We start from the raw sequence: 25,134 nt of genomic DNA on the forward strand, positions 1-25,134 counted from the left end.
GCTATTTATAATTATATATCAAGAACTGGGAGTATGAATTGGTTTTCTGTGTCAGACTTTTATCCATATACTAACCAGACTGATAAAATCCATAAACTCTGAAATACTGGGCAAAGCCTCTAAATTTCCTTTATTCAATATTTTTGAGTCATTTCAACAGTTTTTAGATTCAGAAACATCTACTTATTTGTAATAAAGCGAAGGCCGGATGGTGTCTGTGATTCATTCACAACGTAATCTTCATTAAATTCTCTGTGATCAACGGTTTCAAAGGCCTGCTGTTTGTTTACACACTCCGATATTTAGAATTATCCTGATGTCTGAGTTTTTCGCTTTTCATCATGATGTTTTGGCACCGATGCACACAGCCTGGAAACAGTGAGCTTCTGCTTTGATTCCACATTACTTTTGTGGAAGTTTTGTGGGTACCAAGCAGACACTGTAAGTGAATTTGGTTAGGAAATGGGGCAGATAAAAGTGGACAGACCTGGCTTGATGCCCCGTTGCAGCAGCACACGCACTCCAGAGTCTGTGCTTAGAGCCCGCACTGAAATTCTAGGTCTAAATGAGCACAACAAAGACGCTTCTGCGGACGGGCCTGTGCCCCTGGGTAAGCGCGCCCGGTTTCCGCAGCCAGCCCATACTCACTGGCGCAGTCCTCCTGAGGAATGTGGTTACTGATGCTGATGTCGTCCACGGCAATCCCGCCAAGGCTGCCTTTTCCGATCTCCCCCTCAAAAATCACCTGACAAAATGAGATTATTTTCAAGTCTTTAAATGTGTGCTCCCAAATAACAGTGTTTACAAATGCTTGTTCAGCTCAAGCCACGGCGTGTGAATTAAATTCACTGAGTTCTTGCGTGAGCACATGACTGCTCTCCCCCCCACCAATCACCGCGAGGGGCTGCCATAAACCTTTTCTCCTCACACTCCTTTTGCCTTTTTCCAGGGCCACACCTGCAGCGTATGGAGGTTCCCAGGCTAGGGGTCTGATCGGAGCTGTAGCCGCTGGCCTACGCCACAGCCACAGGAACGTGGGATCAGAGCCGCATCTGTGACCTACACCACAGTCATGGCAACACCGGATCCTTAACCCACTGAGTGAGGCCAGGGATCAAACCTGCAACCTCAAGGTTCCTAGTCGGATTCCTTAACCACTGAGCCACGACGGGAATGCCACACTCCGTTTGTATAATACAGAATTTCAGAGTGGCAAAAGCGGCAAGTCAGAGGGCTGTTCACTGGGACAGCCCAGGAATAATGGCACAGGCGCACCCTCCCTTCTTCCTCAGCAAACTGGTTCTATGCTTGTAACCTAGGAGACCGCGCAACTCGCTACCGAGACGAGCATCACTGCAGCCATATCCCAGGCTCGGGAAACACTTGAAGTCATTTTTGGGATGTTTCCACGTGACTTCCAATGTCACCCTGGTGTCCCTGGAGTTGCCGCCCTCCCCGACCTAGGGCAGGGCGCACCTGGTAAAGTTTCAGAGACTTGTGGAGCAGGACCCGCCCCTCTTTCCAGTGGTCCCCTTGGTGTCCGATGGCCATCCAGACCAGCTGGTCATACTCCTCGGGCTTCTGGTAGCGCAGCTTGACCCGCAGCGTGCCCACGTGGGAACCAGACATGTGGTACCAGAAGGTCATGCAGTGGGCGGAGTTCTGGGAGTAAACCACAGGGCTCACCAGGCGGGCCACTTTGCCCTTCTGGTTCTCATCGGCTTGGGAGTAGATGAAGTTGCCATCTCCTGCTGCGACAAAAAGCTGTGTTAGGGAGTGTGGCCAAGTGGACGACCCTCTGACTCCCTTCTATCAGGTTCTGCCACGGAAACCTTCCCTCCCGGGCTGAGCACCAGAACCCAATCATGACGCGTTAGGGAAAGGGTGAAACTGCTGGGGATCTCCTTGGTTCTGCTCTGCTTTCAGGTTCTGTGAGAGGCTATCTGTGCTGGAGGCTGTAAAGCAGCGTATCGGTACCTCTTATCTGGAATGCACTGTGGAAAGCAGCTCTTCTGCCTCTTTCCTGTGTGCCCACTTCTGTCCCCCTCTAAGCTCGAAAGACCCTAATCATAGAAATGAGATCTATAGGCAATTCACCCTGACTCACGCTCTCCTGAATGTCCACCATACCTTGCTAACCTGTTAATTCTTTTCCTAGAGAAAAAGAACAAAGAATGGGAGTTCCCGGGCGGCTCAGGGGTTGAGCATATGGCATTGAGGCTGCTGTGGCTTTGGTTACAGCTGTGGTGAAGGTTCGATCCCTGGAACAGGAATTTCCACATGCTGCAGGTGCAGCCAAAAAAGAAAAAAAAAAAAGAAGAAGAAGAAGAAGAACAGAGAATCAAGTGGTTAATGACTGACTAGCTCTTGACCCCTAGCATCCCCCTTATCAATCCTGCAGGCAGATCACGGAGGCAAGATGACATCTGAGAGAGAGTCATCCAGCCTGCGTGCAATGGAGGACGATGCAGAATCCAACCTCCCATCATGCAATGAGTCTTTCTCCTTTTTTCCCTTTAAAACCTGTCATGGCTGAGCAGCATCTTCAGAGTTGGTCTCAGGACATGAATCTACCTTCTCCCCAGACTGCCGGCTTTTCTGACTAAAGCATCTTTCCTTTCTACTGACACTTGCCTCTCGATTATTGGCTTTTGAGCAGCAAGCAGCTCAATCTGAGTTCAGCAACACTGTCACACGGACACAGACTATGACTCGAGTTGGTTTCTGTACCACTGCAAGCGGATCAAATGAAGGTCTATTTTCCTGCAACCTAAGACTACTTCAGCAGCACACAGATAAACATGGACAATAAATGGAAACATTTACACTAGTCTTAGTTATTTACCCTTGGAGGAGCAGGATTTCTGCTTGATGATGCTTTGGTCACTGTAACTGCTAGGTAATAATGAAATTGCAATTTGTCCAAATAATCTGGTAATCTTTTTTTTCTTCTAAATTCTGATTATCTTTGCCTAGTTCATCTTAACTGTTTATAAATTCCTTAAATATACCTGAGAGCTTGAAATTCAACTGTGAGGCCCCATCCTGTCTGATGTGGGCTTCTGGTTCCAGGAGAGGCAAGGATGCATTTTTGAGGCTTATTAGAACGTGCTATTTTGGCACCAGAGATGCATGCCAAGCTTGGAGGACTCACTCCTGGCTCTGCTGTTAATGACCCCCGGTGGGAGCACTGCCTCCTGCCACCACCTGGTCTAAACACACAACTCGGGTTTCCCTGTTTGCTCTGCAAACGGGAATGCTACTCTAACACTGCCCCTGATGAAAGTGTGAATCTGATGCTGGGGCCTCGTGCGCAGAGGAGGTTCTCTGCACTGCCCGAGAAGCTGGGTGTTTGGAGGTGTTTGGAAGGTATTCTTTCACTCTACGCACGTGGGCGAGTCCTGGGTCAGCAGTGGCCAGGTGGAGGGGCTGTGTCCTTGGCTACGTTCCTCCCTCACCTGGCTGTTGGTCTGATATGGCTTCTAAGCACTCTCTCTCTTTTTTTTTTTCCCTGGCTTTTAGGGCTGCGCCTGCGGCATACGGAAGTTCCCAGGCTAGGGGTCCAGTCGGAGCTATGGCTGCTGGCCTATGCCACAGTCACAGCCACCCCCAGATCCTTAAACCACTGAGTGAAGCCAGGGATGGAACCTGCGTCCTCATGGATACCAGGCAGATTCATTTCCGCTGAGCCACGACGGGAACTCCCTCCCTCCACTGGAACTTAATAAAACCAGCAGGCGGGATGATGAAAGGAGGGTGGAAATCAAAACCAGGGCCGGGCAGTCTGTGCTGATGCTCTCTGCCTCTGAGAAGTGTCCCCTGTGACCGTGCACTCAGTCACCCCATGGTTCGTTTCCTCCCCCTGACTTAGCAAGGGGTGGTCACCTGTCTGTGTGGCAGTACCACTCCACTCAGCCTTGCCTCTGCCCGCCTCCCCTCCCCCGCCTCCCCCACCCCAGAGCAATGGAGAAGAGGGAGGCTGAGGATGGTCCCTGAGCCAGGCCTGCTTCTCTGCCCCTCCTGCACTATCTTCACCCCCCGCCGCTCCTACTGCCGTGGGGCACCCTCACCTGCACTGTAACCCATCCCTACCCGCAAATGGACCATGGGCGCCTCCAGGGTTGGCCTCCCTCCTTTGCACCTGCATCCCCAGTGCCCCTCGCAGCATCTGCCATGGAAGCTGGCGGCTCCAAAGCATTTGTGCAATGGACCAGGGGAAGATGAGGGCTTCGGGAATCCTCAGTAAGGAGGGCACGGCTTCACTGTCAGAGGTCAAGTGCAGAAAACCAAGTGGGATTCCTTTGACAAATTCAAAATCGGGCCACAGGCTATTTTACCTAGATGGCATGAATTTTCACAAATCTCCACTGATTTTGCAAAGTGCTACCCACAATATGGGTGGGGCTGTGTGCCCGTGTGCTGTGTGCGTGTGCTGCATGCCTGTGTGCTGTCTGTGGGGCTGTGTGTGTGTGTGTGCGCCTGTGTACTATGTGTGGGGCTGTGTGTGTGTGCTGTGGGGGCTGTGTGCATGAGTGCCTGTGCGCTGTGTGTGTGTGCTTGTGTGCTCTGTGTGTGTGTGCCTGTGTGCTGTGTTGGGACTGCGTGTGTGTGTGTGCTGTGTGTGGGGCCGTGTGCCTGTGTGCTATGTATGGGGCCGTGTGCATGTGTACTGTGTGTGTGCATGTGTGCTGTTGGGGGGCTCTTTTCATCCAGACTTTTCCATGTTAACAAGTTCCTGCCTTTCAGACTTCGTCCTCACCCACCTCTCTTGAGCTTGTGCGTCCAGGGCTGCGGGGGCTCTTTCTAGTGGGTGGGGGGCACCTGGCAGCTGGCACCACTGCCGAGTAAACCGGGGTGTCTGGGAGACAAAGGAGACAAATCCCCCTGAAGGAATCACACTCCTCAGCCGTTAGTCTAAGACAAGCCCGCCTTTCCCGACACGCCAACACCTAAAGCGCTGATATTGTTCCTTTCGGGGGTTTTCTCGCACTTCTGGGTCGGGAACTTTCTCTCCGTTTTCTCAATTAGCACTGTACTTCGGCAAGCCTTTTAGCTTTTGTCTCTGGCTAACGTAGCTTTTAACCTTCTTTGAATGTCAGATCCGACTGAGCCACTTTGCTTCACTTTGCATCAATTTTTCCACCATTACTGCCTTCATTGCAGCTAATTGCATTTGGTTAATTTGATGCCATTTATATGTACAGTGCCATTTACAGTCAAAGTATTTTAAGTTTTCTGAAACTGCCTGTCTTAAGCCTCAATGGAAAGTGTCTCAGAATTGAAGGAGTCCAATTTTATCCAATTTCCTTGTCATTCTCATTAGGAAAGGAGGGAGCTGTGGTGGAAGGAGGCCTATTCAACCTCCTTAATGGCCAGGAAAACACGAGCAGCAAAGTGGGCAAGGCGTCAAGCACCCTCTGCCTGCCCACCAGCCCCCTGGCCTGCTCATCCCCAACGGCAGCATGGCGCACCATGCCTTACTGACATTTCTCAGCCTCAGCACCGGCCCCTCTGGGGTCCCATGTGGGAAGCCACGACCGGAGTGAGCAGCCCTGTTGGTGTCACTGATGAGGGCAGAAGTCTGCAGGCTGGGTATTTTTGTGAGTGTGTGTGTGCACATGTGTGTTCTCTATAGACCACTCCGGGCTCCTTATACCACACCCCCAGATGGGTGTTAAAATGACCGGGAAGAAATAGGACGGCAGTGGATAAAAGAGGTCCCCTGGAGTGGCTGACCACTCCCCTCTGTCCCCCAACCCTAATTCATCTCAGAAGAAATTAAGACAGGAGGGGGACTGGGCTGTGAGCTGGGGTGTGGTGAGACTTCTACCTGTTCGGAGGGAATGGGCTAGTTTTAGAATCTTCCTCAAAGGGACAAGAGCTCCACCCCACTCCAATTCACTGCCACTTAAGGGTCAAAAAGGTCAGCCTTAGGCTCACTTATTGTTTCTTTCGCCATAAAATAAATGATACCGTATATGTCCCAACTTGCTTCCAAACAATCCAGCGTCAGGATGCTAGAGATAAAATAAGAGTCCTATGATTTAATCATTGTGGAAGCTAGGCTATGTACGTGGAGGGTCCTTTCACTGTTTTTCTACCTTTGAGTACATCTGAAAACGTTTAGAAAAGGTAGAAAACAGGTACTAATTCATACACACTGATGTGCCCAGTCTGCTGTTTTCCAGAGATGTCAATCAGTTGCCAAATTTAATCAGCACTCTCTATTCGGTGACCTACGTGAATCTCCACTAGAGAAGGGCATCTTGTTAATTACAGAAAAATAAAAATGTAAGCAAATATGCTATAGCATTTTCTTTTTTTTTAGAGCCGCGCTTGCAGCATATGGAGGTTCCCAGGCTAGGGGGGGATCAGACCTGTGGCTGCCGGCCTACACCACAGCTACAGCAACGCCAGATCCTCAGGCCGCTGAGCGAGGCCAGGGATCAAACCCACGTCCTCACAGAGACATCATTGGGGCTTCACCTGCTAAACTGCAACAGGAACTCCTGTAGTAGTTTCTAAACCCCTGAAACTGCAGACCCCGGAAACTGCCCAAAGTAACACTTTCTCTAATTCAAAGAAATGAGCCACAGTGAACCCTCCTTACCTGTGTGATCCTGAATTGGCCCCGTCTTGCTGGTCAACACGCTCCATTTGAGCTGCACGTGACTGTCATGCTCCCAGTGACAGAAGGTCTTGTGAGAACCCCAGCCAAACTCACAGTTAAAACCATACGTTGGAAACTCTGCAGGTAGAAAGGAAAAATGGAGACAAGCAGAGGAAGACAGATTTAATGATTTAGGTCAGAAAGGCCCTTAATTTGTTTATGGAAAGCATGATTTATGTAACTTAATATCTGTTTAAATTCTGGGAAATCCAAAAATCCAACGTTACCAGGAAACTCAAAAGATGCATGGAGATGTCAAAAGGTTTGCAAAATCACATTTAGTAATTTTTTTTTTTTTTAAACCCAGCTCCCAAAAGATTATGGACTGCCTGTCAACTTGGGTTTTACATAAAACTTCCAGGAAGGTTCCCTTGCAAAGCTTGCCTGTGACATCTGCAGCATTCGCCCCGTTTCCACAATATTTAATATGAAAGATGGTCTGTTCTTGAGGATGAGTCATATAAACTGATATCCACCAACGAAAAGAATCTTAATTAGAGACTGACCCGTGAACCTCAAAAATCTAGAAACGTGACTTGGCTGAATATCTCACCCTGGAGGTTATCTGTATTCTCGCCACACCAGCATAGGCTCCAGGATTTTACTGTCAGATCACTGAAGCATTTCATGAGATTATTTTTTACTTCTGTGCTTTATATCAGGTCAATTAATTTCAAGTGTAAGTCTCTGCTTTTCAAGTGAATTTTCAGATTTGCATAGAAATTGTTCACTCCACTTAAAACCTCAATGCAAGGTCCAGTAAAGCCAGAGCATATTTGAATAGGTACCCATTTGTATTTTTTTTTTTAACCTTCTAAATGCTTCCTTTGGAATCTAAGAAGAAATTATGAATGGCTTCTCAGGAATGATTTGCCTTTTGTGTTCTACCTACAAGGTGCTATTTGATTGTGAGATTTTTATGCAACCTCTATAGCCTTATTTTTTACTGAACTCCCTTTTTGGGAAAGTAGCTTAATTTTTTAAGGATGGGGAAAATGAAGTCTTTGATGCTGGGAATTTTGGGGGGTAAACTTGAGCTAACAATGAAAATAATCCTAAAGATAAAATTCTCCGGCTCCTGTCGGTCCCACTCTTCCATCCATAAAATAAACACATGACAGTGGCTGTTTTCTCTAATGAGGGAGGGTCATGCTTTTCACTGAGTTCAGGCGTCCACGAGATGGCAGCATTGAAACGGGGACAAAGGTGCCCAGGGCAGCTTGCCAACTGATCTAAAGAATAAGTCTCCAAACAATCTCCCTGTACAGTAAGGGAAGTATGTATTATAAGCTGTATTAGCATCAGGTTGAGAAGCCTAACTCGTTTTGATCTTTTCTTTAACTTCGTCTAAGTGTTTAACACAAAGATCTTGCTTTCTTCTGGAGCCTGGGTTCCACTGCCCCTCCCCAACCCCGACAATGGCGGGGGAGGGGGGTTTCAATGGAAAGATGTATTGAACAGATAAGGATGATTTACTTTGCCTTCTCGGTTTCCGAGGAACTCTTTTCAAATGCTAATGTGAAACTTGGAAGGAAGGCGCACGATATGCATGATCAAAATCTAGCAGGATGGATTCTCCCTCCCAATGACAGTGTGACCCACCAAAGGGTTCACAAGGCCAGCTGGGGAAGGGAAACCCAGCAAAGCCACCTGATGTGCATAATGTGAGCATTTTCAGTTAGTGCAAAGGGCTGTATTTCACAGCAATAGTGTCACTGGAGAGATATACTCCATGTCTAGTCCATCATAACCGTAAAATAGGACTTTTGAAAGCGTGAGAAACCCTCTCCAAAATCTGCTCCCCTTCTGTGCAGCAAGACTGAATCCAGGAGATGAAGTGTGGTCAGCTGGACACTGAAGAATGGTTGAACTCTGGATGTCAACACCCATGGTCCCGGAATGTGGTGTTGTGTAATCTCATATTAGAGAATGTTAATATTGGAAAATGCGACTACGTGTGTGGTTTGGGGTTTGCTCCTTAAATGTCATTTATAGGACATGTACAAAGAGGAGGGCAGTGGGCCATTACGGCATACACATTTCTGGTTATATTGGCCTTGTCAATACATTGAATTTATTATATAATTTATAGAAAACCACACCATCCATGAGTTGGCTATTACTCTTCTGGTGATATCATAAAGTATGTGAACTTGGGTATTTTTGTAATGGCCAGGACAGAGGACAGCTTTGCCTGAAGGAGGAATTCAGGCATTTCTCCTGCTCCAGTGAATGGAAATCAGGCTTTACCTTCTACTGCTTCTTTCCAATCTATAAATTTAACATGATGATCTGCTCTAACTTTTTGTATTTCACCACTCGTTTATTTCCTTGTTCCAATCATATAATTTATGGCAATCTTGTTAAATTAAAATAATTTTTTTAAAAAATCAGTGTCTTTTGTGGAGACAGGGGTGGAGTCAGAGTAGCTCACAGCTGAAGATTCAAGCCTGGCTAAAAAGACTACTGAAAACTGAAAATACACACAAACATTTCTAGAAGGGGGGGGGGGAGATAGGCAGAGAAGAAAAGAGAAAAGAGCAATGAAATGAATATACAGGACTACGTGTGTGTGACCTTTCAATCTTCAAAAGAGTACCCAGGCCCTGTGGCTGCACAGTTCTCATTAAATTCATTGGGAATAATCTGGCTAAATCCCCTCTTGACTCTTAAAAATAGCAGGAAACAATATTCTGAACTTAAAACAAATTGATAGCTGCTGTGAGCCAGAACTGGCTGTGCCTGGTGGATCTAGCTTGCCTGCAATTAGATCATTAGCACTGTATATGCACAAGGATTTGATTTTCAAATCTGGTCTTTAGAACTTCTACGGAGTATGTGTGCTCGCTTACTCATAGGCTGGTCTTTCAGGGGGAATACGTGGAGGTGCCCAGGTCCATGTCACCAGAGGTCACACACGGACTCTGAACTATTCCATGGAATGTTTGAGGATCCTTGGAAGGCAAGAGGCTTCACCCACCAGGCAGAGCTTGATTTAAAATGCAGGGCTTCTCATCAGTTCCTGGCAGAGCATCAACAGACTTTTATGCATCTAAGTACAACCCAGACTGTATATGAATATTATATGCCCCCTATAATGTTATATATATACTACATGCCCCGTATATATAATATATTGAGAAGAATCCTCAATGTGAAATCTTCAGATTCTGATTGAGTCTCTAGTGGCTTCAGCAAGTCAGATGATGAGGACAATTTAGGGTCTGATTTGCTGCTGCTTGTCAAGGTGCCTGCAGGATAGGGGGGATCCAGGTATCAGCAGGTGGGTACTGTTCTCCACGGGGTGAACACCTCAGTCAGACCTGGCCTCTGACTCCACACACACTCAAGTCCTAAGCATTGGCTTAGCCAGGAGGTGACAGTGAACAGAACTCCTCAAAGAAGTCAGACAGTTCACTACTCACAAATGAAGACCTTGGGAACCAGATTCATGACTCGGGCAATGGAAAATAGGAAACCAAGCTGAGCTGGAAAGGGCTCTGGGGTGACTGTGAGCCAGACCACCCCTACTGGTAAGCCCTGTGGTTCTGCATCAGAGAATAACAAACCTGACTCCGTTTTGGATCTATCCCTTTAGCTCCAGCCCTTGTTGGTATGCTGCCTGTGCTTGGGCATGCTGGCTCTGCACCTTTTATAAAAGAATGCTGCCTATAGCCTGAAATTCACAGAACAGCCCATTCTCAAGGCTGACCTTGAAAGGTGTAACACATATAGTGAAAAAAAGGTGCAGATCAGAAAATAACAATGGTCTTGTTGGAGGTTTATAGGAATATTATGATCAGACTTATGTGGACGCTGCAAGAACAAAGGATTCCTGTACTAAGACGTTTGCAACCACCAGCTACATCCCTTTCCCTTTTGGTATAAAAGAAGTTTGAGTTCTAACTGGGAGAAACATGGTTCTTTGGACACTAGTCCACCGTCTCTGTCTGCTGGCTTTCTGAATAAAGTCACGATTCCTTGTCCCAACACTTTGCCTCTTGGTTTATTAGCCTGCCAAGGGATGAGCAGTATGAGCTTGGGCTCAGGATAGTTTGACACAAATTTGTTCAGATGGTAGTACCTCTGCCCTTGGACCACGGCTCCTCTGTGAAGCCCTTATGCCAGTGGCCTTGAACTCTTGCACAAGTCAAAAGTTCACAATGCTGTTCCTGCTCTTCCTGCTCGGATATTTCAGACCTCTGACACTGAGGGAGAGTTAGCCTGTTTGGGGATCTGATATACCTTTCCATTTTTGTCAAGGCTGTTGTACAAGCTAGCTGGCAACTTCCTAGTGGTTGTAATGAACTATTTGGCAAGAAGAAAAACTACAGCAAGAGCGAAAATATTTGTTACATTATTAGAACTTTGCTTGTTCACTTCACCCTTCTTCCCTGTGACAGAGGGTCAGAGAGAGGCTGCAGGCAGTTCCCCCCAGAAAACCAATCTGATGGGGCTGAGGGTGAAAAGGAAACCGGGAATTTCCAGGGGGAAAGACAGGAAGCAAGCAAGAGGCAGGTCCACCCAGGAGGCCTGGATGGTCAGCCAATCCCTGAAGGCCACGTTTTATAACCTGCAGAGATGTGGGCGGGGCCTCTGCATTGTCAGAATCGAGGCGCGCACACTATTTTCCTCTCTCACCTTCAGTATTTGGGCCTGTTTGAGCTGAGTGGTAGCAGGGATTCCGGCCACTCTGAGCACACCCCAGGGCAACCTGGGGTTAAGTTCCACCAAAGGGAGGTTTATTTTGCAGTTTAATCAGGTTGAGAGTGACAGCACCCTTTAAGGAAGGATGCTAATTAGAGCGGTCCTTTCTGCCTTCTGCTGGCTGGGGAGGGGCTGCTGTTGAGGAAACACTGATGTACACCACATGCCCCATTAATAAGTGACCATGGAGGCCAAGGTTGAGTGCACTTCGAGAGAGGAAGTGGGAGAAGCTGGTGAGCAGACCTGTTCACCTCAGTGCAACGATTAACTTTAAAGTATGTAAAACCTCTGTTTGCTTATACGGACTGTTTCCCTCGTGTGTGTCGGTGGGGAAGACTTTCAAAACATACTAACAAAATACAAGAGAGTGAGGGGGAGGCCCCCGTTCCCCTGTGGCCGGGCCCTGATCAACAGCAACCCGGGGGCTCTAAAAGGCATCACGGGGCTCTATGAATAAAAGGCTTCGGAGGTGCCCTTCCCGAAGATGCGCCTCTCCTGGTGCAGTGCCAGCTCTGGTTTCCTGCACCCCTTCCCATGACCCGCCCACTGGAAACGCAGCTGTAAAACTGCCAACTCCGTGGCAGGCAAAACTGACAAACTTCGCCTGTCTGGGATTTGCAGAGTGGCGATGAGAATAAATAGGCAGGCTGCTGCCTGGGAGATTTCCTTCTCCTGAGTTTGCAAACACAGTCCGGGTCCTAGATGTGCAGCGTTTAAACAAAGTATGTTCCTCAGTTCCTTCCGAGGAGAGCGGGGATTGTCACCATTTGGCAGTGAGTGATGGAGAAGGAAATCGCGCTTCCTGTTGCACATACATGTGGATGGAAGGAAGGCGGTGTCGAAGACTCCTGCTTGGGGACCAGATGCTGGTGGCACCTCTGCTAGGACTTTGAGGGGAATGGGAACTGACAGGAGTGGGGATGCGCTATTTCAGGGGGAGAAGACAGGTACGAGGGAAATGGACCACTTTTCCCTTGTATTTGGTACCTGATTGTATAGTGCTGTCTATGATGGTTGGCTTCTCTGTGGTCAGCACGGTGGTCCCTCCTGAAACACAAAGACAGTAACATTCGGAGATGAGAAGAAAGGCAGCATTGCAGGTAATATGCAGCAGAGACGCTGTATGCATAGGTACATCTGTCAGAAGCACATGGTTCCTTTAGATCATCCTGGATCCAGCTATAGGAATTGTCTTATTTAAATTTTGCTCACCACAGTATCAAATTCAAATAAGCCATTATTTTTGACCCTACGTACTTATTCATCAAGCATCCAGGCGGTATTCCAAGGGCATTCCCTGACTCCCAGACTGAGTGACGCTCGCAAACTCAACAGTGAAAAGCAAAGGCCTCCCAGGGTCCTTAGCGACTCGGGTATTAAACTTGACCTGGACCTCTAAGCTTCAAATAGTTTCCCAAGGCTTCAGATGTGTGCCTTTGGAGGGGGTGTAGGGAGGGGAGTTGCAAAGGCTGGTCCCCACAATCTATTTTCAAAACTGAAGGTTTCAAGTGGCTGGCAGTAATTCGCCCTTTCTTTGGCTGCTGTGGTTGTTTATTTTTCCCAAGGACAAATATTCTACCCAGTATGTGGTTCAGAGAAACGGCAGGAAGAGGGGAAAGGGGAGACACATTTCTTGACAGTCCCAAGGCAAGGACTGCACAAAATACCCCCTTGGACACTGCGAACGTCAATCAATCCGTGTTGACTTGTTGACCTGAATTTCTGGGAAGTTTAGCTTCATCCTCTTTGCTCGGGTATCTTAGCTCGGCCATTTCCAGCTCTTCATCATGACACTTTTATTTTTTTTAATGTTTTAATTTTTTTTTCCTTTTTAGGGCTGCACCTGCAGCACATGGAAGTTCTCAGGCTAGGGTTGAATCAGAGCTGCAGCTGAGGCCTACGCCACAGCCACAGCAATGCGGGATCCAACCTGCATCTGCGACCTATGCCGCAGCTCACAGCAACGCCAGATCCTTAGCCCGCAGAGCAAGGCTGTGGATCAAACCTGCATTCTCGAGGATACTAGTTGGATTCCTAATCCCCTGAACCACAATGGGAACTCACCGCCCTGCCTTTTTTAGAGTTTGGTTTTAAAGTACTGTTCTTCAACCTGCCCGACCACAGACCACAAGCATCACCTGAGTGCTAATTGTAACACTGGTGTGCTGTGTGACTCAGAGGCTCCCTCCAATTCTGCCATTTACTGCATTCCCGAGAGATAAAATCCTGGGAGACTCAGGGTGATGGCATGAGTGGGTCTGTGTGGGCTGTGGAAAGTTGGGAAGCTGTGATAAGGTGCCACTGTCCACCTTCCAAGAGTATCATTCAATCAAGATTTAGAGCATCTGTCTTCTGGCCGAGCCCTCGTTCCATCCTGCAGCTGCAACGGGTCAGAAATCACCCAGATCATGAATCACAGCCGGGAGACCGTGCTCTTGGAATGGCCTGAAGATTTCTGAGCTGGTCAACGGCAGCACCTGGTCGTTACCCTCGCTCGCCCAGTAAATGTGCTGGCTGAGCGGTCACCCGTGTGCGCGGCCTCGGGGAGGCGGGCGCGAGGAGAAGGAATTATATATATTATGGGTTAAGCAGGTGAATCTGTAATGGCAGAATTGGAGAGAGGCCAGAACACATTAGCATTCCATTCCCAGTGGCCTCACAGGAGAGAGACTCAAGGTGAAAACTCACTTTTTAAAACCGATATGCACCGCTGGTTTTGTTAGAGGTTGGGAGTCAAATTCTGCTGTTGGGTACACAGAGATCCAATGTGAAATTTGGCCTCCTGTGCCTTTGAAGCCAGTTGTATTATCTAATGACTTCAAAGGCATTTGCAAATGAGTAACTTCAAGGGTGAATTTTCATCTTGGCAGGTAAAGGAAAGGGGAGCAAAGTCTTTCCTTATTTCCCTGCGTTTGGTACCGTTCTCCTGGAGTTCAGTGTGGTTTGCAGATAATGAGCATTCTGCGACAATCCTTATCTCCAACTATATCCCTCCTAGGTCCCCCCAGGAGGGGCCACTGAGGTGAGACCATCAGTGTTAAGGACCCAAAACCCCGCTTAAGAGAGCACGGATTCCAATCTCCACGTTCCGGCCATCAGGGTTACAGGGAGAGGGCTTCTACTTGGGTTTCAGGACACTGAACACTCAAAGTTTGCAGCTGTGACAGAAAGAATGAGGAGGAGACAGATGTGTGTGTGGGCTCAGAGGTGAGATGCTCACCTGCGAAAAGGTACCTGGTTAGGGGAGGGCTGGGCTGCTCGAGCACCGTTCCTCAGAAAAGACTAACAGAGCTTCGCAGAGCAAAAGAAGTTTTTCAAAAGGGACAAGTTGGCCATAACACAGTGTGTATGAAGCACAAAAATGCCTCTGAATTGTTTTTAAATTTAACAAATTTGTTTTCATTAAGAATTTTTTTTTTTTTTTTTTTTTTTTTGTCTTTTTTGGAGCCGCACTCACGGCACATGGAAGTTCCCAGGCTAGGGGTCGAATCGGAGCTACAGCTGCCTGCCTAGGCCACAGCCACAGCCATGCAGGTTCCAAGCCGCATCTGTGACCTACACCACAGCTCATGGCAACGCTGGATCCTTAACCCCCTGAGCAAGGCCAGGGATCGAACCTCATGATACTAGTTGGATTCTTAACCTGCTGAGCCACAATGGAAACTCCTTAAAAAACTTTTTAATTGAAGTACAGCTGGATTTACGATGAGGAGCTTCTGGAATCACCTCTTCTTGATGGGAGAATGGAATGAACCTTATCAGCATCCCCAGAAGTTCTTAACATAGGCACATATTGATCACATTATGGAAACAAATCTGCTGGCTTGAGAAAATGACTTTTTCTTTCAGCCAGGGTAATATGTAAAAATAAAGAAATCAGAATGTATTCCCCCCGCCCCATCTACCCCACACATGATTTTTAGACACTGGCGAGAAAGTACAACCTTGGACTTTTAAAGAACTGCCCGTGTTTCCATTCTAAATGACCCACTTTCTGCGGTTTGGAACTCACTGCCATCCACCGTGTGCTCCAGGCTAACCTCCTTGGCCTATTTCATTCACAGGCTTCAGTTTCAATTGATTCAGTCGTGAATGGATGCAAAAATGAGATGGTTGGTTGTTTTGATACGAGGAGTAAATCTGAGGCTGTCTCTGATCAATATTAAGTGACCACTTTAGGGTTTATAAAGGAAAGAACCTCTCCTCAAGAGGGTAATTGAACAGGGTATATTCTCTGATGACGGCAGTCATTCCTTTTTATGAGGAATTTCACTACGGATGTGTGATCGGGGTTTGCAAAAGGCCTGAGGTTTGTGCAGAGTGTTTACAGGCGACTCTGGGAAGTTTCCTTAGGACCTGCTTCAAAGACTGGTGCTCTGTTTTTGACATCAGCTGTACGGGTTTCAGCTGGAGCTTGACATCTTACAAAGAAAAGACCTCTGCATTAATTAGAATAATTTTTGTGGCTTGCGGCTACTTATATACAAGATTTGTTTTCAAAAGCCCATAGCCATGTAACATTTATTGGCCATAGGACTGTAAGTGATTATCCTGGAAATTTGGAGGGAGAGAGTTTAGGAGGTGGGATTTAAACATAAACCCAGTTCATGGCACCACATCTGAGCTAGATTTTACCCCTTATCCCATCTCAGAGGGCAGAGCTCTCTTGCTCCCTCAGAGGAGAGCTTTCGAAGTAATTGGAAGTGGACTGTGGGACGTTTTCTTCCAGATTTTACATGACTGTGTTAGCCAATGACATGGCACAGTTATGAAGTGACGCGGTAACACCTTCACTTTCCCCATGGAAATGAACTGCGTGAGCTCTCTGAGTCCCTTCTGGAGACAACAGACCTGCATCGAAGGGCTCATGTTTAAAGTCAAATGAGAGTCAGATGCTATAAGAAACTTGTGTTTGGACCTGGGCAGCAGTAAAGGGCCCACGGCACCTCTGGCAACAATAGGGTGAAAATCCCAGTGCCTTGGCGAATTTCCAAATGGTGCATCACATTTTTCCAATTGCCTCATGCTTCCTCCGCTGGTCCAAGTGGAAGGGAGGGTCACTTTCTAGCTTTTAGTTTTTTTAAGATATTACAGAGAAATCCTTTAAAAGAGTCAGAGAGGCATGTGACACATTCCACTCCTGATATATTGGCTGCGGGGTGGTGAGATAACAACTCATTCTGCCTTTGCAAACTGTCCTGTGAGATGATCTACAAAAGCCTAACTTAAAAGCTGCCTTCCAAATATAAGCTTCATTTCGCCAATGAGCTGGATCAAGGATCCACTCAAAACATTTGATCCCCGGTAGAAAATGAAAATAAACCTTTTCACGTGTGTGGTTACGTACGGGTGTTATATGGGTTACTGGGGCGGTGGGTTGAAGATGAGAGTCAATGTAGGTGACATGCAGCCATGGAGAAATGCTTAGTCAATGAAGACAGTCCCAGCCTTTGGCTCTGAAAATGGCTACAATGATTGTTTCGAATGGCTGTGGCTGTGAAGGACAATTTGTTTCCACGATGACATGAGGAAAGGCCGCCTCCACCCCGATGCCCACCGCCCGCCAGGCGGATTTATGCAAACACCGACAGACATTAATCAGCTGGTCTCAAGCACAACATGAACCGAAACGGCACAGCAGTGGGATGGAGATGGTTTCTGCACCTGTGAGCTGGAAGTCATCACCTGTTCCGCTGTGGCAGCTGGCCTGGTCGTCATCACATTCATCCACCAGGTTCCCGTTGGGAGTGGTCGGTCCGGCTGTAGGTGCTGAAACGAGATCCAAGGATTATTTTCTCACACCTCTGAAATGTATTCTCCAGCCCCAGTTGCGGCATCTGCTGACACGTGTGCAGAAAACTCTAATCTGTGGTTAGGAGGCCAGAAGTGTGGTTTGCCTCTCTTTCAGGAGTGAAAGATATACTTGGGTTTTACAGAATGCATTGGGGATGGCTGCGTTTTGGTGTTTGATCCCTATCTCCTTAGGAGCGTTGGCTGCCTTAGCATCTTTCTACATCGTTATCTACATAAACACCTTTTTTCTGAAAACTTCTTGATTTCTCACTGGTTATTTATTCATGACCGTGGAGCTGAGAACTTTGATGATAGCGATTGTGCTTGAAGTGTTTCGCCTTTTATTTTCAAGGCGCTAGACGATTCACTTGTCTGAGTTTTTTTATATTCTTGATATTCATGAAGTTTGTTAAGTTTATATTGTAATTTTTTTCCCCAAAAGGGAGTCTCAGCATTCGCTTTTAGTACAATATTGTTCTTTACTTTTTTTTTAAGAGTGACTCCATTTCTTTGTGTGTGTGTGTGTGTGTGTGGTTTACTACTTTTTTGAAAAATTTCTTTAAAAAAATTTTTGCTTTTTTTCAGGGCTGCACCCACAGCATATGGAAGTTCCTGGATTAGGGTTTGAACTGGAGCTGCAGCTGCAGGCCTACACCACAGCCACGGCAATGTCAGATCTGAGCTGTGTCTGTGACCTACACTGCAGCTTGTGGCAATGTCAGATCCTTAATGCACCGAGCAAGGCCAGGGATCGAACCCACATCCTCATGGATACTAGCTGGGTTCTTAACTGGCTAAGCCATGATGGAACTCCCACTGTTTCTTACTTTTACTTTTTTAATCAAATTTATCTTTTAGGGTATAGTCGATTTACAGTGTTGAGTCAATTTCTGCTGTACAGCATAGTGACCCAGTCATACCTACACAGACACTCCTTTTCTCATAGTATCTTGACTCCATCTCCCTCTAAGTCAGTTTCTTGGCCTGGGGCCTGGGAGCCCTCCCTGCAGAGCAGGTGTCTGGGAGTCCCCTGGGGTCATTTTACCCGAACTCCCAGAGGACCGCATGCCACCACTGGCAGTACTCCTCTAGCTCTGAGTCTGCAGTTGAAAAGTAGCCGACGTTATAATCAAAGACTGCTTTTGAAGTTCTTTACATTGAGTTCCATCTATTTTTTTTTTTTAGCCTGTTACTCATTTTTGCAATCTGTTTAATATTTTACAGTTTTCGGCATTACATTCCACTCGACAAGACTTGAGATAATGGACAGTTCTCTTGATGTTTGAGAACCAGACAAGATGCTGGGAATGGGGGCCTGTTCTCAATTGGCTCCTGGCCAGTAGGAATGTGCTGGTAACTGCTGCTTTCTCAATAAAATTTTGACACTGTTTGTTGTTATGCTAAAGGACTGAGCAGAGTTCTAACAAATGCAGACACACTGCTAATTTCAACTTCCTCAACTACTCCCTGACACACACCAGCAATAACTAGGCAATCACCACTTACAGATAATATACACACCATGCACGCATATAATCTAGACTTTGTAAAATGCATACACACATATTTTGGGCTCTACTTCTTGCTACTACTGATCAGCAGAATCCTCTGCCAATCCAGATGCTTGCCTTTAAAAATAATTTTTTTTTATCGTATTGAAGTATAGTTGATTTACAGTGCTGTGTTGGTTTCTGCTGTACTGCAAAGGGATTCAGTTATATATACACACATTCTTTCCCATTATGCTTTATAACAGGACACTGAATCTAGTTCTCTATGCTCTACAGTAGGGCTTGCTGTTTATCCATCCCACGTATAATAGCTTGCATCTTTGCTAAATTTTACTTGCTCTTGTAAGTAATGTGCCACTTTTAAACTTGTTATTCATCTTGCTGGTTTTTCCACATTCCTTACGGTACTTATAAAGGATGAGTCTGGCATCGCGAGTGGCCCAGGGTAGTACCTGGGTTAAACGGAAAAGGAGAAACGGAGTCCTTTTTACGCCCCACATTTTTCTACTTGAAAATATGTTTCTTTTGTGGTTCTCTAATGATTTCTTCCATATAAGTGCTGGCGCCAGATAGGATGGGCCTTCACGGATGGTGGTGCTGGACCTACCCCCTTTCTCTCTAACTCCTGTAGAACAAAGTACAAAGCTGATGTTTAATAAGGGCCTGTTCATTGTTTTAAGGATGAAGAAAAACACTCCCTTTCACCAACTGTGTTAAGAAGCTCTGACAGTGCTTTCCCAGGCTGTTGGTTCCTCGTGCGGCTCGGGACGACCTCCCCACTTCTGCGAGAGCCTGCAAACATCTGCGGCAAATCCCTTCACCACCATTTCTACCTCACCACAGAGCTGACACTGGCAACCTGCCACCAGGCTCAGTCTTTTCAACCATCCGTCATTCCACCTCCTAAATCAGCGCTGCCTTCCAGAATGCACGCTCGAGTCCTGCATCCAAGCAGCAGGCTCCCTCTTCCAGATGATCCCCTTGCTCGGCACACTGAACGAGCACGTCTGCGGTTGGTTCGCTCTGCCCATCCCTTCTCTTTCTTGGCATCTTTGCCAAAGATCTGGCACATGGTCATTCCCGGTCTGTGTTGATAGGGACTAGGTAGATATTCTGAGGTCTGGGACATGATGACAGCTCTGGAAACAACTAAACTACCCAATAAAGGATGGCAGATAATGGCCTGCTTTTAAATAAACACATAGAAAAGCAGCTATGAATTATGCACTAGCACGGTGATTTACAGCTTAAGATTCTTTAGTGCCTAAGAAATGTTTTCTGATATTTAATAGGCCCAGGAATGCAATTATATTTGGGTAGCTCAAACCACAAATAATTTTGAAATCTCAAGAAGGTGATATTTAAAAAGCATCCTTCTAAACAACGCTGAGCATATGCTCAATTGGTTAACATCTGGGTACCAACAAGAGCCATTCTCTGAGCTAACCTAGAGAGAGACCTTTATGGGGATGAAAATGTTGGTATAAGGTTACTCGTTTATGCCCAAATCTAAGGCAGATGGGACTTTCAGTGCACAAAAGCACAAAATCGTCCACAGAGCAACCATCCTATTATCTTTTTCAAACACTCATCTCATTCACAATGTGATGAACAATGCAGAGGAGAGGGCAATTCTAAGGTCAGTGTCAGATCTGAATTTGTCCTTGATGTGACCTTTCTATGATAACCTAAGTTTATGCAGAGCATCTTTAAACCGACCTCACTATCCATTCACACCCATAGATTATCTCCCGGAAGTTTTGCTTCTCTGCAGCAGCCTAAGAAATTCATCCAAGAGAATGTCCTGATGTTTCTGTCAAATGCTGCTTCCTGCTAGTATGTGATGGCAGTCCACACTGCAGATGGAAACGCGGACCAGTCACAGACCTCTGAGCAACACTGAGAAAGTCCAGAAGTCTGTGGTTGCCGCGGGGATGAGGGAGCGGGAGGGAGGGGGGCCTGCTTAACGGGTAGGGGGTTTACTTTGGTGTGATGGAACTGCTTTAGAACTGGGTAGAGGAGGGTGTTGGTGGCATACGTGGTTGTCAGTGTACTAAATGCCACTGAACTGTTTACTTTAAAAGAGTGATTTTTATGTTATGTGAATTTCACAATACATCATTAAAAAAAAAAAAAAACTCAAAGAAGACAACCCTCAGAATCTGAGGAGTGTTGTGCAAACGACCAAGACAAAAGTGGGAGGGGAAAGCACTGTTTCCTGCAGGGAGCTGAGGGTGGAGCCTCAGGGACCAGCAGGCACAAGAGATGCAGGATCAACCCAGGGGGAGAGGCGTCACTTTGCAGCAGCACCATCAGGGGCATGAACACAGGAAAAAGGAACCCAAAGAGGTAGGGAATGAGAGGGGGCTCTGGGAACCAGGATTACCTTCCACCTCACAGCCCAGCAGCTCCATTCTTAGCCCCAGGCCGCCGTGGGTGGCTCTCTCCGGGTAGATCCTGATGAATCGCGTGGAAAGGGGTGGAAACGTCCGCAGCTCAGGTGTGTCGTAGTTGTTGTTGCCTTCGAAAGACTGCGAAGCGGGAGAAAACCACCAGGTATTAACAAAACCTCCTCCAGGACTCTGCACAGGGCAGAGAAATGGGCCTCACTCTACCACTTCCTTAACGGCTGCCGTTCCTTCCTCAGCGAGAAGGAAACCTCTAAGAAGTGACAGATGCGGTTTCTCAGGAACTCTGGAGGACACACTGAGGCTATCCCAAATGAGACACATTTTTTTTCCTTTTAGGGACGCACATAAAAGTGCATTTGAAAGTTCCCAGGTTGGGGGTCAAATCAGAGCTGCAGCTGCCGGCCTACCCCACAGCCACAGCAACGTGGGATCCAAGCTGTGTCTGCGACCTATACCACAGCTCACGGCAAGGCTGGATCCTTAACCCACTGAGCGAGGCCAGGGATTGAACCCACATCCTCATGGATCCTAGTTGGGTTCTTAACCCGCTGAGCCACAATGGGAATTCCCCAATGAGACACACTGTTAAATGCTATGCTGATGTGCCTGGGAGAAGCCACACTTTTACCGCTTCTTGGAAGTGGAGGAAGATGACTCGGGAAGAGAGCCACCATTTCTCAGAGCTTATACAGACACCACATTTCCAAGAAGTACCCCTCTTACATTCCCTTAAGAGAGTGGGTCCTGCCTTTGCTACAACTCCATCCTCTAGAAGAGCGAGGAAGCACATTCCTGGGGGAGGAGAGAGTAAATTCCATGTAGTACAAGAGCTGTGTGGTCAAGAACTTGGGTTAGTGCAACTGCTGGAACGGCTGTTGACGTAAGCAGCAGCATTAGCTGGAAGCGTTCATAGGTAAAAGACCTCATCTCAGGAAGGCGACAGGGTCCTGACCGCTAACAAAGTGATGCTCTGATGTCTGGCTGCCCGACAGTGAGTTAGCACCTCCTGGTGACAGACATTCCTAATGGGATGTCCCTGTGACGTGTTCAGAAGCCAGGCCGTTACTGTCCTGCTGTTGCTGGATTATTCCATTTCCCTTTTTGCATTGTTAGGAAGGTTAAAATCCTCGAGCGGAGTTGTAAGAAAATAGAGCAATGACTAGACCTGTTTTCTTCTTCAAGAAATAGATAAGCCTGCCTGCGTCCTCTTCTCCTAACAGCATTCCTGACTCTGTCCAGAATGGGAAGAAGGAAGGGAATTAGAAAAATCAAAATGCCTTATCGCTGGGATTGTCTCTTTATATATCAAGCACATGTGATCTTTACTGGTGCAAAGCATTGTTCTAGGGCTTAAAATGTCTTCGCTCGCTTAATTCTCAAGACAGCTCCAAGAGGTAGGTCCTATTATTACCCTCCTTTTACTGAGGAGGCACAAGGAGGTCAAGGAGCTTGCCCATTGCCTTGGGATTCAGAACTAGCCATTTTACCTGTTGCCCTTTACCACGCTGCCATTAGAAACAACCTAGTTTGATCTCCTTATTTTAATGGAAGACAAGACTGAAGTCTAGGACACTGAGGTCTCTTCCCACCACGGCACATTCAGTTCCCTTGCTTTTTCTTTAAATGGAGTGCAGTTTGGGTTTCCCAACTTGGGAGACCTGATTGAGCGGGTGGCCATGTCCATCCCCATCAGGAGTGGGTACCACACCCAACAGTGGGATTGAGATATCAGAAACCAGCTGAAGCTGCCACCATCCCGTGGTGGAAATATCCTGGCCAATCAGGGGACACAAGAAAGAGAAGGCAGACAGGGTGGGAAGCAGTGACATAACTGGAGGTTCCCTGACTTCTAGAAGTAAATAGATCAGCCTTTTCCAACTCAGAAAATCTAGGAATCTAGAAGTCGGGGGCTGAGATAGACCTGCTTCTCTCAAAGTTTCCTCCTATCATTTTCACAAGCAAATTCACTCCTGAGGCCCCACACTCCTTATAGAACTGCAGTTGCTGCCGCTGAGAATCTGATATATATCATTGTCAGGCCCAATGAACTGTCCCAAGACACTCATATGAAAACAGTGTTCCTATACGGGCATCTTCCATCTATGTTAACATAGCTCCAACAATGCTAGCAGAGAAGTACTTGCAGCTACGAATCCCAGGCTCTTCCCCTTCTTTGAACTTGAGCAAAGAATCAGCACAACATAAATAGATTATAAAGGCTGGCTGTAATGAGCAGGGAAGAGTAATAGCAAGGAAGGGCCGGATGGAAGTGGGCTAAGTTTGCTAACTTAAGATTGTTTACTAAATGTCTTTGTGTCCTTTTGCTAACCATGCTTTAGAGGAAGAGGGCTTGCAGTGTTTAGAATCTATCTGCCCCTGGAAAGTCTAGTTGACTCAAAGACTGTGATACACCCTGTATGTCATGCACTATTTAAGGGAAGGAACTAAGGAGAGGGCACAGAGGATGTGAAATCCATCCAAGTGCTATGCTCTATCACCAAACACAGTGCTCCCTTTACCATTAGGTAGAAGGTACTCAGCATCCTAGACAGGCAGCTTTCATTTGCAAGTTTTACTAAAGTAAGTTTTAAATATCTCTGTGCCATTTAGAAATACATACTGGTCCTAAAAGGAGGGTTTAACCAGTTTCCTTTTTCATCCTGAAGATTTTATTCCAGGGGGATGGACATGTTAGGAATCACAGATTAGGTGCCATGTAAATGACTGAGAAGTTTTATGGTTTAAATGCGTAGGAAGATAATGATGGATAAGTCATATTTTAGCAATAAAATCTAACATATTCAATCAATCTTGAATGGAGTGTTTTTTTTTTTTTTTTGTCTTTTTTGTCTTTTGTTGTTGTTGTTGTTGTTGTTATTGTTGCTATTTCTTGGGCCGCTCCCGCGGCATATGGAGGTTCCCAGGCTAGGGGTTGAATCGGAGCTGTAGCCACCGGCCTACGCCAGAGCCACAGCAACTCGGGATCCGAGCCGCGTCTGCAACCTACACCACAGCTCACGGCAACGCCGGATCGTTAACCCACTGAGCAAGGGCAGGGACCGAACCCGCAACCTCATGGTTCCTAGTCGGATTCGTTAACCACTGCGCCACGACGGGAACTCCGAGTGTTTTTTTTTGGTTTTGTTTTTTGTGGGGTTTTTTTTTTGTTGTTGTTGTTAAAGCCGAAAGCTCTGGGCTGGCTTCTGGTGAATTCTACACCTGACGGACTACAACAGCGTGCCAGATTTAGACCTGATTGCAGGAGAGCAGATTAGATAACGAGGGCCGGGAAGCACAGGATGCAACCCATCCAAAGCATGTGGTAATTTGTTTTCCTTCCGCCTTAGAACCCTAGGGTTGAAGGACTCAACAGCACACACCGCCAGGCTTGGGAAGTTGTTGGTTTGGAGCCCATTCACACTTGGTGATAAAGCCACAGGGCTCACCGCTCCTCAGAAAAACTTCGGGGAACTCCAGCTTCTGAGGTTTATTTTACTTTTTCTTCCACCAAAACAAGAGGCGCAGACATAAAAGGGGAAAATGAAACGGACTCAAGAAAGAAAGTAGCTGCACACAGCTTTTTAGAAACCACTGGACATGGTTCAGAAACCACAAGTTCACCCGGGGCGACATGGGAGAGGAACGCTTACGTTTCCGACAGCGTCAGCCCTCGAGGTGGCCTGCACACCACTGCCGAGCACAGCCCGTGGGCACAGGCGTCTCTGCAGAGCCCCCACACCCGGGCAGAGTGGGAGCTGGCTGTGCAGACCCACAGGAGATAGATGGGTCCCAGGCTGAGCAACCGTGATTTGTTCCCTATGGACAGATGACTTCCAGATAAAAGCTGCATCCTGCTTGGATAAAACAGAGACCACTTATTTCTTATTCTTGAGGTCAAGGAGATCTCTGGAACCACACACTCCCAGGAAGGTTTCTCAGGGGTCAGAGAAAGGAGAGCACCAGACTACAGCACATCCTGTCACCTTCACAGAGACCCTTGCGCTAGAATCCATCCTGGCTGAAGGATGCACGTGCTCACAGG

The 25,134-nt window shown here is 47.0% G+C and overlaps 1 protein-coding gene and 1 long non-coding RNA gene across 15 annotated transcripts in view; one reads left to right on the top strand and one right to left on the bottom strand.

The window, feature by feature from the left end:
• Window positions 1-2,930, top strand: part of LOC102161921 — a 28,150-nt gene extending 25,220 nt beyond the window's left edge. For both annotated transcript variants that reach the window (XR_002336403.1, XR_305965.3), the window contains one exon: window positions 2,159-2,930. This is a non-coding gene — a long non-coding RNA (uncharacterized LOC102161921). The remainder of the gene's footprint in view (window positions 1-2,158) is intronic.
• Window positions 1-25,134, bottom strand: part of NRP1 (neuropilin 1) — a 150,160-nt gene that overhangs the window by 6,622 nt on the left and 118,404 nt on the right. For 5 of the 13 annotated variants that reach the window (XM_021064971.1, XM_021064974.1, XM_003130798.4 and 2 more), the window contains 6 exons: window positions 21,068-21,212; window positions 17,042-17,146; window positions 12,365-12,424; window positions 6,611-6,748; window positions 1,477-1,748; window positions 649-745 (listed from right to left, as the gene is read on the bottom strand). In XM_021064971.1, coding sequence (XP_020920630.1) covers window positions 649-745; window positions 1,477-1,748; window positions 6,611-6,748; window positions 12,365-12,424; window positions 17,042-17,146; window positions 21,068-21,212 — 817 coding nt within the window. Of the gene's footprint in view, window positions 1-648; window positions 746-1,476; window positions 1,752-6,610; window positions 6,749-12,364; window positions 12,425-17,041; window positions 17,147-21,067; window positions 21,213-25,134 lie in introns of all 13 variants that reach the window. The other 8 variants (XM_005668176.3, XM_021064970.1, XM_005668177.3 and 5 more) reach the window with 3 other exon arrangements.

Source organism: Sus scrofa, chromosome 10 (assembly GCF_000003025.6).
Source record: "Sus scrofa isolate TJ Tabasco breed Duroc chromosome 10, Sscrofa11.1, whole genome shotgun sequence".
Classification (NCBI taxonomy): Eukaryota; Metazoa; Chordata; class Mammalia; order Artiodactyla; family Suidae; genus Sus; species Sus scrofa.